The following is a 12,784-nucleotide window of genomic DNA, read 5'->3' as shown; positions in this document are numbered from 1 at the left end:
GATGTTACACATAAGCTAGAATAAGGCAACAGTTAGTATCATCAATTCTACCAAACAAACTTTCCAAAAGTGTAATTAACAGGAAAGGTGATGTAACACATTGGTAAACATGCCCCAAGTTTTTGCAGGTATCACTTTCCTAATTTGCATATATTTTTGAGTTTGTCAGTGAAAACATTGAAAAATTATGACAGTGAGTAAGTGCTTTATTGTGGTCTGTATAACAGAAATGTTTGCTAGGCAACTGTACTATATTGTGGTCTGATGACCAGTCAATAAAGTTTATTTGAAGTTCTTTATCTTTAAATGTGCCTTTGAAAAAATGGCACATGACATACAAACTGCACATGGTCCGTGTTTCTGTTTTGAGATGCTTTCTTGGTAAACAGCTCAGAGAATGTTTTGACATGTATAACGTTGAAAAACACCTAGTGAGTCAGAAGTGGCAGGTTGCGTCACTCACCTGCTAAATTCTTAATGTTCTAACCTGACCCTGATTCTGGTAATCTGATGCTCCTGTGTCGTCATGACTTCTACTCTCACCAACTTTTTCTTTTTTTCTTTTTTGCCATTAGATAAGTTTAGTTCATTTTGTGGTTTAAACAAATGATCAAATTTATATATTTGTATACAAACCCCATTTCCAGAAATGTTGGGACCTTTAGAAAAATGCAAGAACCTGTATTTTAATTTTCTGAAAACCTTTTATTTACAAAGAGAAGAGTTATATATATAAATACTCCCTAGCCCATGTGGCTATATTTCTCACAGTAGCATGACTCTCGTTGTACTTGTACAATGACAATAAAGGTATTTGTATTTGTATGGTGGTTTGTCACACACTGCTGTTTGAGGGCTTTTAGGTAACACACATTTAACAGTGTTTATCAGCCTTGCCCAATATAGACTGGGATTTCTCTGAATCCTTGTATCTTTTCATAATATTATGTATGGTAGATGGTAAGTGGAGTGGTAAGCCATGGCCCATGTTTGCTTTTGTTGGCCCTCGTTTTATACCCAAACATGATACCCTCAACAGTTGCAGTTTCCCTGCTTATTGTGGAATGTTTTAATGTTTCAATAGTTTATAAATGTTTTTATTATTTTGCCACCTTCCAACTGCAGTCCTTTCTTTGTGCTTTTGCTGATTAAGTAAATGTTCAAGAAAATTAACAAATCAGAGATTTTTGTTTTACATGTGTCAAGGTTTTCAGAGGTGGGCAATGGCATCATATTTCTCTCAAAGGTCTCTGCCTAGATGATTGTGCATTTAAAATGTACAGACAGCCTAAGGGTCCAACAAGGACACCCACTCACTGGCTGAATATTCACCCTGACCATTAGAAGCATTTACACTAATGCCACAAAATCACTCTGTCTCTCTCATATCAGGTCCTTCCTATCTCAGAATAAAAGATAATGGAACTAATGTGGGGATCTGAAATGGACATCAATGCTGTAAGGCTCTTTGTTGAGGTGGCTGACAATGAGAGGATTAATTATAGTCCTGTCTTAAAGCTCTTTCTTCTCAGGAACATTGTACTGTATCACATGATACATCTCAGTCATGGGATCTTTACTAAATTGTGAATCCTGAAGGGAATTAAAGGAATGCAAAGCAAAAAAAAAAGTGATAATACAGTAAGATTGGACATTGCCGATGTTTTAATAACATTACAGTGCATTAACAATTATACATGTGTAGATTTTATGTAGATTAATGACTTTATTTGCAAATTAATCAAATAATGCACAAGTCAAGTTTTGGATTTGTTCTGTTCTTTGATGTTATAACTGACAATACTCATTACGGTACCTTAAAGTTATTCTCTAAAACCTATAAAATCTTATATATAAGATATAAGGGTTATAATTATCTCAACATCACAGTCTAACCACTGAGTTTATGTTAATAAAGGAATGACTATGGACTTAACAGTGTATCTTTGGGTGTTTATAATACCTATAGGACTGTAAAGAATAACAAAGCTACAGTATGTCTAATCTTGCAGGACTCCACCAAAGCACAGTGTGAGCACTTCTATCCAAATTGAATTGGATCTTGTTGGATAAGAAGACCTTTCTTGCAGTTGAAGTATTAAATACTGTGGAAACAAGTATAAAAAAATACAACTATACATCCATTTATTGATTTAGGGGTATCGTTTAAATAGAGGAAAAAGGGCATTTGGTTGTAACCAAGGCAACAGAGCAAGAAAAGTGGACTAAAATGACCAGCATCAAGCTACAGTGGTCAGTAATTAACCACAGCTGTTAACTATAATGTAAATAAGATGCCCAATAAATTACTAATGTAGTGAAAACTTTAACTGTAACAGTGCATACACTACCAAAAGCTGAGCTGCCTTTAGAGCCGAGCTGCCTTTGACTGCCATAATCTGCAGTGTAAACCTGCACCCCATCTGGTCCATGTCTAGGTTGTGTGTTCTTGAAAAAAAACCAAGAACATGTTACCTACTGACTAGGGAACAGACTTCAATCTTCTCTAATTAGAGGGGACAAGGCTTGCTGATAGAGTCTGTCTGAACAATTAAACTTACTGAAAGCTCTTACTGAAGCACAGACTTCAACAGCAGTTTCACCATAGTGAGTGAAGTTTTTCAGCCACTCATTAATCATTTATACAATATACTAAATATTCACTTTGCTCTTTGTAGAACTGATGAATCTACTAACAACATTTTCAGTACATTTGCTTTATTCAGGTACTAAAAAGCCACACATAAATGTATTATAAAAGTGTTTTCTTATTAAATAAGCTGACAGCAACATTACCACAGCAGAACTAAGCTTACATTACTTGACCAGAAAGATACACAAATAGCCAAAAACAAAAGCTTGAACATCTTTGCAGCTATAACATCCTGCCCTCATCTGGAAAGGCTGAAGGAATGTTTGCACATTTAGTCAAAAGGGGTGCTCGGGTGGCACAGCATTCCTATTTGCTAGTCCACCATCAAGGAGAGGTTGAGCGATTGAATTTAGGCTGCACAGTTAGTAAATATAAATGAATGAAATAAGAATGTATATTTGGATTTGCCCATTTTTAAATTGCATTTGTATTGTTTTCATTCACTAAACAAAAAACCCTAAAACCCCAGATAGAATTTATGAATCTGAGGTGTGAATAATCTTTAATCACCAAGTATTGTTCCCTTACAGGCCATAGTCACACAGACCCCATATTAGTTACTCTGTAAGCAAACATCAAAGACTTTAAACTGTTGCAAGCAGCTACAGGGGGCTTCAGGTCTCATAAGCTGCATTTAATTGTTCCATTTAACATTTAAAATGCAGTGCAAACTTCAGGTGAAAAGAGTGGAACAATAATCAGAAAAGAGAAGAGTTTTGACTGTGTATGAAACCGCACTGTCTGAACTCTGTCTGTGATGTAATGAGCCCTCATGTTTCATCAGGAAACTAACGACATACAGACTTCCTGTGAGCTTCTTGTCAGCTGTGTAAACTAAAAATAACAAAAAAGTAGTAATGTAATGTAAATTAGCTGGGAGTTTTTTTTTTTTTTTTTTTTTTTACCAAAAGTGAAGTCTAAACTTATTCCAGATAAGAGTTATAGCTAAAGCTAGTTTTGAATAGGATTGAAACCTACTATTTATTTCTACTACAACACATGTGGTTTTGCATTCTGATAAGCATTGAGGAAACTGCATGCAAATGCTTTCTGATGAAAGTTTATCTGTTCATTACATGCAGGAGCATAGGACCCCCCCCCCCCCCCCCCTAAAAACCCTCTTCTTATGTATGAATGAATTGCCTTTCAAGGAATACAAAAATATCCAGCTATAGAATAGTCAACAAGGTGTATAAGATCCTAAAAAATAACAATATTACTTATTGGATTTTGTTTCTTTGACTGAAAGTATAAGATTAAAAAATTATATTAGTAAGTTTTGTAAAAAACAAACAAACAAACAAAAAAACGCCGTTAGCAGGTTATTTGTCCCTTACAGCGATCTGTACCACTGGTTTCTATAGCAACCTCAGCGCTGTTGAGACGCAGACGCTGTCAGTACACGAGCTGCTCTGCTGGTTGTTTAGCAGTAAAACAGGAGCTACATTTGAAATGAAGGTAGTTTATTTGATATTATTTTATTTAGTAGGACTTCACAACATTGTCTGCGTGATGTTATGTGTAATGTTTGAGACTGAATACCCAATATGTCAGTAATTATTATTAAGGACAAAACAAACTTGCACGTTACTGCGACACTCAGGGTCAGTATTCAGTAATGATAACGTGCTAAAGGTTATTAGCATTTAATAAAGATTGTAATTCACTCTTTCTTTTTTTTCTGTCGGTCTGTCATTCTGTCTGTATGTCTGTTTTTCTGTCTGTGTATGTCTGTCTTTCTGTCTGTGAATGTCTGTCTTTCTGTCTGTGTATGTCTGTCTTTCTGTCTGTATGTCTGTTTTTCTGTCTGTATGTCTGTCTTTCTGTCTGTCTGTTTTTCTGTCTGTCATTGTTTTTGTCTGTCTTTCTTTCTGTATGTACTTCTTTCTGTCTGTCTGTCTTTATGTCTGTTTTTTTCTGTGGTCTGTCTGTCTGTCTTTCTGTCTGTCCTTCCTTCTGTCTGTCTATTTCTTTATCTCTTTCTGTCTCTTTTATTCTTTCTTTCTTTTTGTTTTTCTTTCTTTCTGACTGTCTGTCTTTCTGTCTGTCTTTATTTCTTTCTTTCTTTCTGTTTATTTTTCATTCTTTCTTTCTTTGTGTCTTTCTGTTTATATTTCTTTCTTTCTTTCTGTCTTTCTTTCTGTCTTTTTGTCTGTCAGGCTTTGTTTATCATATATATATATATATATATCCTGGTGACTGCATAAACAAACTATAATTACCTTTAATTTGTTCAGGATGGATGCATGTGACATTGAAAGATTTATTGAGAAAGAACTGGAAAAGCTGAATGTGAATCTTTTTGAAAGCGATTCTGACAGTGACACAGATATTGAAGAGGATTGTACTGAATCGAATGAAACGGTGTGTATGAAACACTTTTTGCCTAGTTTTCTTTGCACCTCTGAGGCTCTGCTTTGCTGCCAACTAGATTAAAATTTCGTCTTATGTTGCTGGCCTTTTAGAATGATTACACTCTGTTGTGCCTGCTTTTGTGAACAGCCAGAAAACCACCTTCCTGACTCAGTGCTTGCCTTTTTTGAAGCTTCAGCTAACAGATTAAATTATTTGGAGACACTTATCCTTGTTCATGAAGATGGTAAGAAGTGTCTATCTTATTTTTTTTTAAAAACAACCTTTTTTTCTCCCATTATAAATGTGTTTATATGTAAATTATGTTTAGATACCACAAGCAATCGCCTGCCTTGCTCAGGTCTTTGTAACGATGTTCAAAATGAACTGGACTCTAGTTCTGATGAAGATCCCACAAAGCTGAACAAAAGAGTAAGTTAAGCATTGCTGCCCTGTTTTGGCCTTGTTGCTTTTTGTGATATTGGTGTTTGGTTTAAACACTTTCATGACTGTTGGAATTAGCAATGTAGACCTTTAGTTTCAAGAACCTTTTGGAATTAACCCTATTACTGCTTATTTGTCAGACTGAATTAATTTCAAATCATCAAACAAAATATAATATTAACTTAGAACAGATTTTGTAAACCATGTTTACATTTAAGGAATAACTTATTTATACAACTTTATATCATTGTCAAAAGAGTAATTGCCCTTTTGGGTACCTAATAAACCTTTAAATAGCCCCCTAGAAACTTAGTTGCACTAACCTTGCACCTTACAGCCAAAGTCAAACAGCCTCCTCAATATTTATTTTTATAAGAACAGAAAACAAGTAGTTGGACTGCACCGTGAGAAAAGTAAGGAAACCTTAAAAGTTGTGTGTATTTATCTAAGAAATGTGAATGCTGCAATAATTTCTTTAAGGGCTTAGTGCCAACTTATACAAATAAAAATAGAATTAAATGCACATGTTGACAGCCTAAAGTTTAATGTTCATTATTCCATAACAAGACGGGAGAGACAACTGTTACCACCATTTGTCAGAAATCATGTGGACGATCCTGAAACCTTTTAGGACAATGTTTAGTAGACAGGCCAATAAAATGTTCTTCACATCAAGAGTCTCATTATGTCTGGTGATGAGTACACACTGTATAGTATTTCATAGTAAAATTATTATAATAACAGTTAAACATGGCAGTGGTAGTGTGATTTTGTAGGATCCTATTAAAGAATTGATTAATTTCTCTCTATCAGTAAATGCAGGATCATCTGTCCATTAAATAAATCTTAAGTGCAACTGGGTCATGCAGCAGGACAATAATCCAAAATTTAAAAGCAAGGTTCTAGCAATGTTCCTGATATAGTGAAAACACTGCTAGTAAACCTAGCAGTGTGTCTGATCTTAAACTGTTCAGCAAACAAGTGGGCTACAAGTATCTCACTGTGCTGTGATAATTGATGCCAGTGCAAATAGTTAATAATTTGAAAGGGGGAAATATTTTCTTTTTTACTTTTTCAAAAAGTATGTAAGTGTTAATAACTTTGATAACTTTGTTCCTTAAATAAATTACATTATGTTTTATAATGTGTTTCATTTGTGGATCATGATGTTTTGTTAATGATCTAAACATAATGATGTTAATAGTGTGTGTGTGTGTGTGTGTGTGTGTGTGTGTGTGTGTTTACAGATCATTTCTGAAATTGAAGAGGAAATATGCCATTCACATGAAGATAATGATCCACATGATGATTATGGTTGGTTTGCATAATGGAATCGTTGCTAAAGTCTAAACCGTTCTACTATTTTACAATTTGTACCATTATTGTACTGCTAGAACTTAAGATAATATAATTTTCTTTTTTCTAAAAACAAATGCATGAACAAAGTTACTGTGCTGGTAGGATGTAATGGTGACAAAGTTAGAGAGGTGCAGAAAAGGTTTTAACATGTGCCGAGGATGTAGCTGACAGGCAGAAAGAGGAGAGAAAGGCCAAAGAGGGGGTTTATGTATGGTTACTTTTTTCCCAATGTAAATACAGTTTTGTTTACTGGCTCATTTGTTAAACACCAGTTTATAGTCTGATTTTTGATAACCCTTTTGTTTAAATATGTAGACAGTTTCTTACCACTGGATGCTGTTGGCTTGACGACTATGTCACTATCATACCACTGCTTAGTTTAAAATGCTTTATAACTTTAATAATATCTGGTCAGTAGTGGGAAGTAGAGTCTAGTCTGTACAGTCTAGAGTCTGTATCAGAACACTTACAAACTGCACTTATAAGGCAGGTATCACAGAAAAAATGTAGGTGGGCCTTACCTATTTAATTCCCTATTGTAAAATATAAACTTCCATTCCAGATTTTGCCACTAGATGCCATCAGAACCAGAACAAACACAAGTATATGTTTGCATTGCTTTCAGAAACTAACTGTGATTCACACAAGAAATGTGAAATGCAGCTTCTTGTTGAGTGGCGAGAACTGGAGGAGAGACTGAGAAAAGAGGATGAACAAAGGTTGGCTGAGAAAAAAGCAGAGAAGGAACACCATCTAACCTCATTCCGAGAAGAGATGGACATGAGGCAGTGTCGACGTGAAGAGTTTGAGATGGAGCTAAGAGGAATAGAACAAATTAGTCTGGTAACTATATCTGTAAAGTGTTTTAAAGAGACGTTTGGATGCTGACTTCATGTACTTGTGGACTGTGGAAAAATGCAAAAAAACAACTTTCTTTCTTTGTTTTATTAATAGTTTGGACAGTTTAAAGCTGTAGAAGGTGAAGATCAGTTAAGTGAAAGTCTACAAGATGAAATGGTCAAACAACAGGTACGTTCTGTCATAATTATAACATATAGGCTCTGATTTACTAAGGATATATGTGTGTAAAACATATGCAAACTTGACAACACCTGTAAGCACTGTATGGTGCTCTGGAATGAACCAGTGCGCTGCCTTGTGCTTATTCAGCAATCTACTCACTTACAGATGCAATTAGAAATATTCAACCACCCTCACTTTAAAAGCTATTATGGTGATTATTTTGACATGACACAACCATGTCGGTGTAGACGCCCAGTTGGCTGAAGCATTGCTGAGATTCAAACCTGAATCTTAGCAATGGTGGGTTAAAGTAATAGATTTTTTTTAATTATTATATGACATGTTCATAAAGTCTTATAAAACGGAGGTAACTCCAATGAATTTTCTTTCATTTTAGTTTTGAAGGGATTTGAGATTTTGGTATTCAGGAAAATGGTTACCCTCATTTGTGGCTTAACTGTTCAAATGATATTCAGGTGTTTTTCTCAAAAATGTGATTAGGATGTGTTATACTTTTTTTCAAGCCAAAAAGAGAGGATCATTTTTTTTGAGAACATCTGGGTTGTTCAGTATGGGAGTACATATAGTTTATAGTACATATAGTCTTTGTGATAATGTGGAATTTTCACCAATCAATCAGGGTTCCCACTATAGTCGGGCTTTGATGTGGAGGAGGATATACTGTTAAATTCTTTTAAATCAAGTGCAAAAGGAAAGAATACCCTCGACAGGTTGCCAATCCATCTTGTGATAGCAAAATCAGGCTGGACATTGTGCAATGTGAAGTCTGCTTAACTTAAACGTGTGATGCCTCTGATTATCCTTGCAAATCAGTTTGTCTAGGACTCATGAATTCATGGAACATTTGTGAATTTTTCTGTATATTTGTGTCTGTATGTTATCAGGAGATAATAAAGAGATTGGAAGAGCAAATTCAAGAAGAAAGGCAAGTTTTTGAGGAGGCTCAGCAGGAGCAAAGGAGAAAAACCGAGGAGCGACGCTGTAGAGCAGCTACAAAGTTACAGGCCGCTTTCAGAGGTAGGCTGGTACGTCGCTGGACCAAGAATGAGCTTAACAAGAAGAGAGAAGAGGAGAAAAGAAACCAGGAAAAAATTAAAGAGATAGAAAGGAGGAAAGAGGCTGAGGAAAGGATGATGAGAGAGTGGGAGGAAAGCAAAAAAAGAGCGTCAGAGGTGGAGAGGCAAAAGAGAGAAGAAGCCGAGAGGAGAAGAGCCGAGTACGAAAGGGCCAAGGAACAAGAGCGGCATCGCCTGGAGAGAGAATGCAGCCTGGAGATGCAGAGAGTGGATCAAGAAAATAAAAAAAGAATGGAAGAGAGGAAAATAGAGGAGGTACAGGATGAGGTGAAGAAAGGAACAAAGGGGTCTGAGGCAAAGATAATTGAGGAAGCAAAAATAATCAAGGGTGAGGAGGAGAAAGGGACAGTAACGGAAGAGGAAAAACTGGAGGAGAAAAAAAGAAAAGTTGAAGAAGCAGAGATGGTTGATAAAGGAAAAATAATGGACGTGAAACAAAATGTTATAAAGAAGGAAATCATTAGAGAGAGTGAGAAGACAAAAAGGGACAGAGGAAAGAGCAAAAGACTTGAAGAGCAGAAAATAGAGGACAAAATAGTAAATGAGGAGGTCTGTATAGGAAAGGAAATGGAAGATCCACAGATTGAGAATGAAAGAAAAAGAGAGGAGAAAGAAAAGAGGAAAAGAATAGAAACAAAAATAATGGAGCGTATGGAACATGAAGTAGTTCAGGAAAAGAAAAGAAAAGAAGAAGCAATGAAAACTGAAAATGAAAGAACGACACAGGAGGAGGAGGAAAAGCAGAAATGGATTGAAGCGAAACTAATAGAGGATGGTAAGAGAAGACTAGAAGAGGAGAAGAATAACATTGAAATAAATGAAAACAAAGAGGAAAATGCAAACGGTATAAGGTATGAAAGAAAAATAGTGAAGGAGCCGAAAATAAAAGTAGAAGCAGATGAGTGTAAAAGAAAAGAAGAGGGAAATGCAAAAAGGATTGAAGATGAAGAAGAAAGAAAGAACGAAGAAAAAAGGTCAAGAACACAAGTGAAAAGAACAAAAGAAGAAAATAAAAATATAAATATAAAGGAAATTAAATATAAAGAAGAATCAAAGAATGCTAAAGATGAAAGAAAAATGGAGGTGGAAAATCAGAAAATGATTAAAGGAAAGGAACTGCAGAATGAGAAGAGAGAACCTGATGTGGAGATGAAAAAGAATGAATACCAAGAAGTAATACCTGGTGATAAAGAGAGCAACATAAACAATTTGAAAATAACTAATATTAATAATAGACAAACCAAAGAAGAAAAGAAAACAGTTGCAAAAACTGCAACAAGTTTAACAATGGAAGACGCGAAAGGACTGGATGACCTGAAGGGAAATCCAAAGACAAAAAGAGACAACAAAGAAAGTGTGAGAAATTCTGAACTAATGGAAAAGAAAGACAGAAATCTGGACCACGTCCCTCAGCAACATCTTTCTCAGCCAAACATCTTAAACAGATCTCTGTTCTCCAACAATGGACAAGCAGATCAGCTTGACCCATGCAGAACTTCACAATTTACCATTACTAATACCAATAATGACAATGTTACAGTTGAAGAGGGAAACGAAACAGACAGACTTCAGGGTGACGCAGTCGATTTGATGGAGACTCATGAAAATAGTGACCTAAGTGTCCAGGGCTTGAGCTCTGCATCTCTGCCAGACAGCACAGAGGGAAAACGTTTAGCCTGGATGATGAACTGTACTCCTTGGTCCAAACTATCTATACAGAACAAGAGAAAGAGGCCTTGTGATCTCCCTAAAAAGAGGGGGTATAGGAGAGCCTCAGTGCTTAATCTGCCACCTTTACCTATAGAAGCTGTGCTCAGGTCCGGGCCCTGGACTGCTCTCAAACAGGTAACACCAGGACAATAAAGCTCATTCTTATATATTTATTAATTCCTTAATTATCAGGGCAATTTTAAAATAGATTCAGTCAAAAATCAGTATGCACAATGACAAGCATTCCTGACCCTGACCATAAAACATTTGATCATAGACCTACATTTATTTATTTACTTTCATTCTGCAGAATATAATTAGGGCCACACAGTAGCACAGCTGGTGGAGCAGATGCTTGCCAGCTTTTTCTTCATGTGGGTTTCATTCAGGTACTTCAGTGTCCTCACACCTAGTATTAATAAGCCTGAGTAGGGCAGTCTGGAAACTGGAGTACCTAGTGGGAAGTACCTACTGGAAGCATTAGAGACATACACAGAACACAAATATATGTTTATAATGTTGTAAACCTTCAGGAATGCACCATTATGAGATGTTGGATTTATATTGGATTGGTTGCAACTAAGTTTTATTAACCAGTACTCAAACCTTTTGGTGTATAAGAGAGGCATATCCCCACTGTAAAAGAAGTCATTTTCATGTATAAGTCTGTATAACCACAGAACTGTTACCCATATTAGGTGACATCAGTAACTCTGGAAGATCTGCCTGGTTGCAGTCTCTCTACACTATCGGACTGTACCAGACTACAGTCTCTTATCCTCAGGCGATGTGGTCTTCAGGCCCTGGAAGGACTTAACCAATGTTATGAACTTCGACATATTGATGTACAGGTACGCATTGGTGCTTTTTGCTGTTTGTTAGCATTGTAATTCAAGTGTTCATAGCTGTACATGCTTCTTTTTTCTTGTAATAAAGGAGAACAGCATCATGTATGTTGACTGTGGAGGTCTGACCAGGCTTGAGGTTCTGCTGTTGGGTGGGAACCAACTTACAAGCATCCATGGTCTGGAGGGTGCAGTTAACCTGTCTGTGCTGCAGCTTTCTCATAACAACATCTCCCGCATCAGTAAGTCAGTTATTTATGAACGAACGTAAAAATCTCAACTCAAAATGTGCCTGAAATTGTTAGTTAATTTGTATAAAGGCCAGTGGTCTTCATTTATTTTACTTAAATAAATTATTACCATTTTATTATGGTATAACAACACTTTACTTAAGATACTATTGAAAGAGACTCAACAGTGTTTATCTGCTGTCTATAATCCAAACTACATAAAAACACACTGGTTTAAATGTACAAACAAAAAATTACAGCTTATTGCTCCTAAATCTGTAATAGAATTCTCTTGAAATTATCTGTGGACTTAGACAGCTGCTTTGGAAAACCTAAGCAGACACACACAAACACACACACTATGCTTGGGGCAGCACGGTGGCTAAGTGGGTAGCACTGTCGCCTCACAGCAAGAAGGTCCTGGGTTCAATCCCCAGGTGGGGTGGTCTGGGTCCTTTCTGTGTGGAGTTTGCATGTTCTCTCCGTGTCTGCGTGGGTTTCCTCCGGAGCTCCGGTTTCCTCCCACAGTCCATAAACATGCAAGTGAGGTAAACTGGAGATACAAAATTGTCCATGACTGTGTTCAATATAACTTTGTGAACTGATGAACCTTGTGTAATGAGTAACTACCTGTCCTGTCATGAATGTAACCAAAGTGTGTTAGCATTACACAACACTTTAAATCTTGGCTGTGGCTGTTTAATAACAAAGTAAAAGCACCCTGTGCTTATGTTAAAATTTCTTTGCTAACTACTTGGAGCTAAAATAACGTAAACTATACTACTATACTTCGTGTAAATAAAAGTATGCTGTGTATAAATATGCTGTTTAAACACATGCAGTAGGTGGCTTTATACAAACATGCTAATTGGGATGCTAATTCCGCTTGCTTACTCTTTTCCCCACTAGGGGGCATTATTGTTTTGTTATTGCATCTTCTTGCAGCCCTGCTCCATGTGTAGCATGGAAACTGCATTTAACTGTGAAGTATCTGTGTCAAACAGAGTGACTCATGAATGAATATTTAATAAAGAAAGGTTAATAGGTAGTGAAGTGTATGTGCTTTCAATG

The 12,784-nt window shown here is 36.2% G+C and overlaps 1 protein-coding gene across 6 annotated transcripts in view; it reads left to right on the top strand.

Annotated features, from left to right (window-relative positions):
• The first annotated feature begins 4,036 nt into the window (after window positions 1–4,036).
• lrriq1 (leucine-rich repeats and IQ motif containing 1) overlaps window positions 4,037–12,784 on the top strand; it is a 38,104-nt gene continuing 29,356 nt past the window's right edge. For 5 of the 6 annotated variants that reach the window (XM_063004186.1, XM_063004188.1, XM_063004190.1 and 2 more), the window contains exons 1-10: window positions 4,037–4,111; window positions 4,891–5,017; window positions 5,156–5,252; window positions 5,337–5,437; window positions 6,697–6,763; window positions 7,434–7,651; window positions 7,763–7,837; window positions 8,737–10,773; window positions 11,337–11,489; window positions 11,575–11,725. In XM_063004186.1, coding sequence (XP_062860256.1) covers window positions 4,892–5,017; window positions 5,156–5,252; window positions 5,337–5,437; window positions 6,697–6,763; window positions 7,434–7,651; window positions 7,763–7,837; window positions 8,737–10,773; window positions 11,337–11,489; window positions 11,575–11,725 — 3,025 coding nt within the window. In that variant the 5' untranslated portion in view covers window positions 4,037–4,111; window position 4,891. Of the gene's footprint in view, window positions 4,112–4,890; window positions 5,018–5,118; window positions 5,253–5,336; window positions 5,438–6,696; window positions 6,764–7,433; window positions 7,652–7,762; window positions 7,838–8,736; window positions 10,774–11,336; window positions 11,490–11,574; window positions 11,726–12,784 lie in introns of those variants that run through there. The other variant, XM_063004187.1, reaches the window with a different exon arrangement.

The sequence above is a fragment of the Trichomycterus rosablanca genome, chromosome 11 (genome assembly GCF_030014385.1).
Source record: "Trichomycterus rosablanca isolate fTriRos1 chromosome 11, fTriRos1.hap1, whole genome shotgun sequence".
Lineage (NCBI taxonomy): Eukaryota > Metazoa > Chordata > Actinopteri > Siluriformes > Trichomycteridae > Trichomycterus > Trichomycterus rosablanca.
This window is presented reverse-complemented; position numbering and strand designations above follow the sequence as displayed.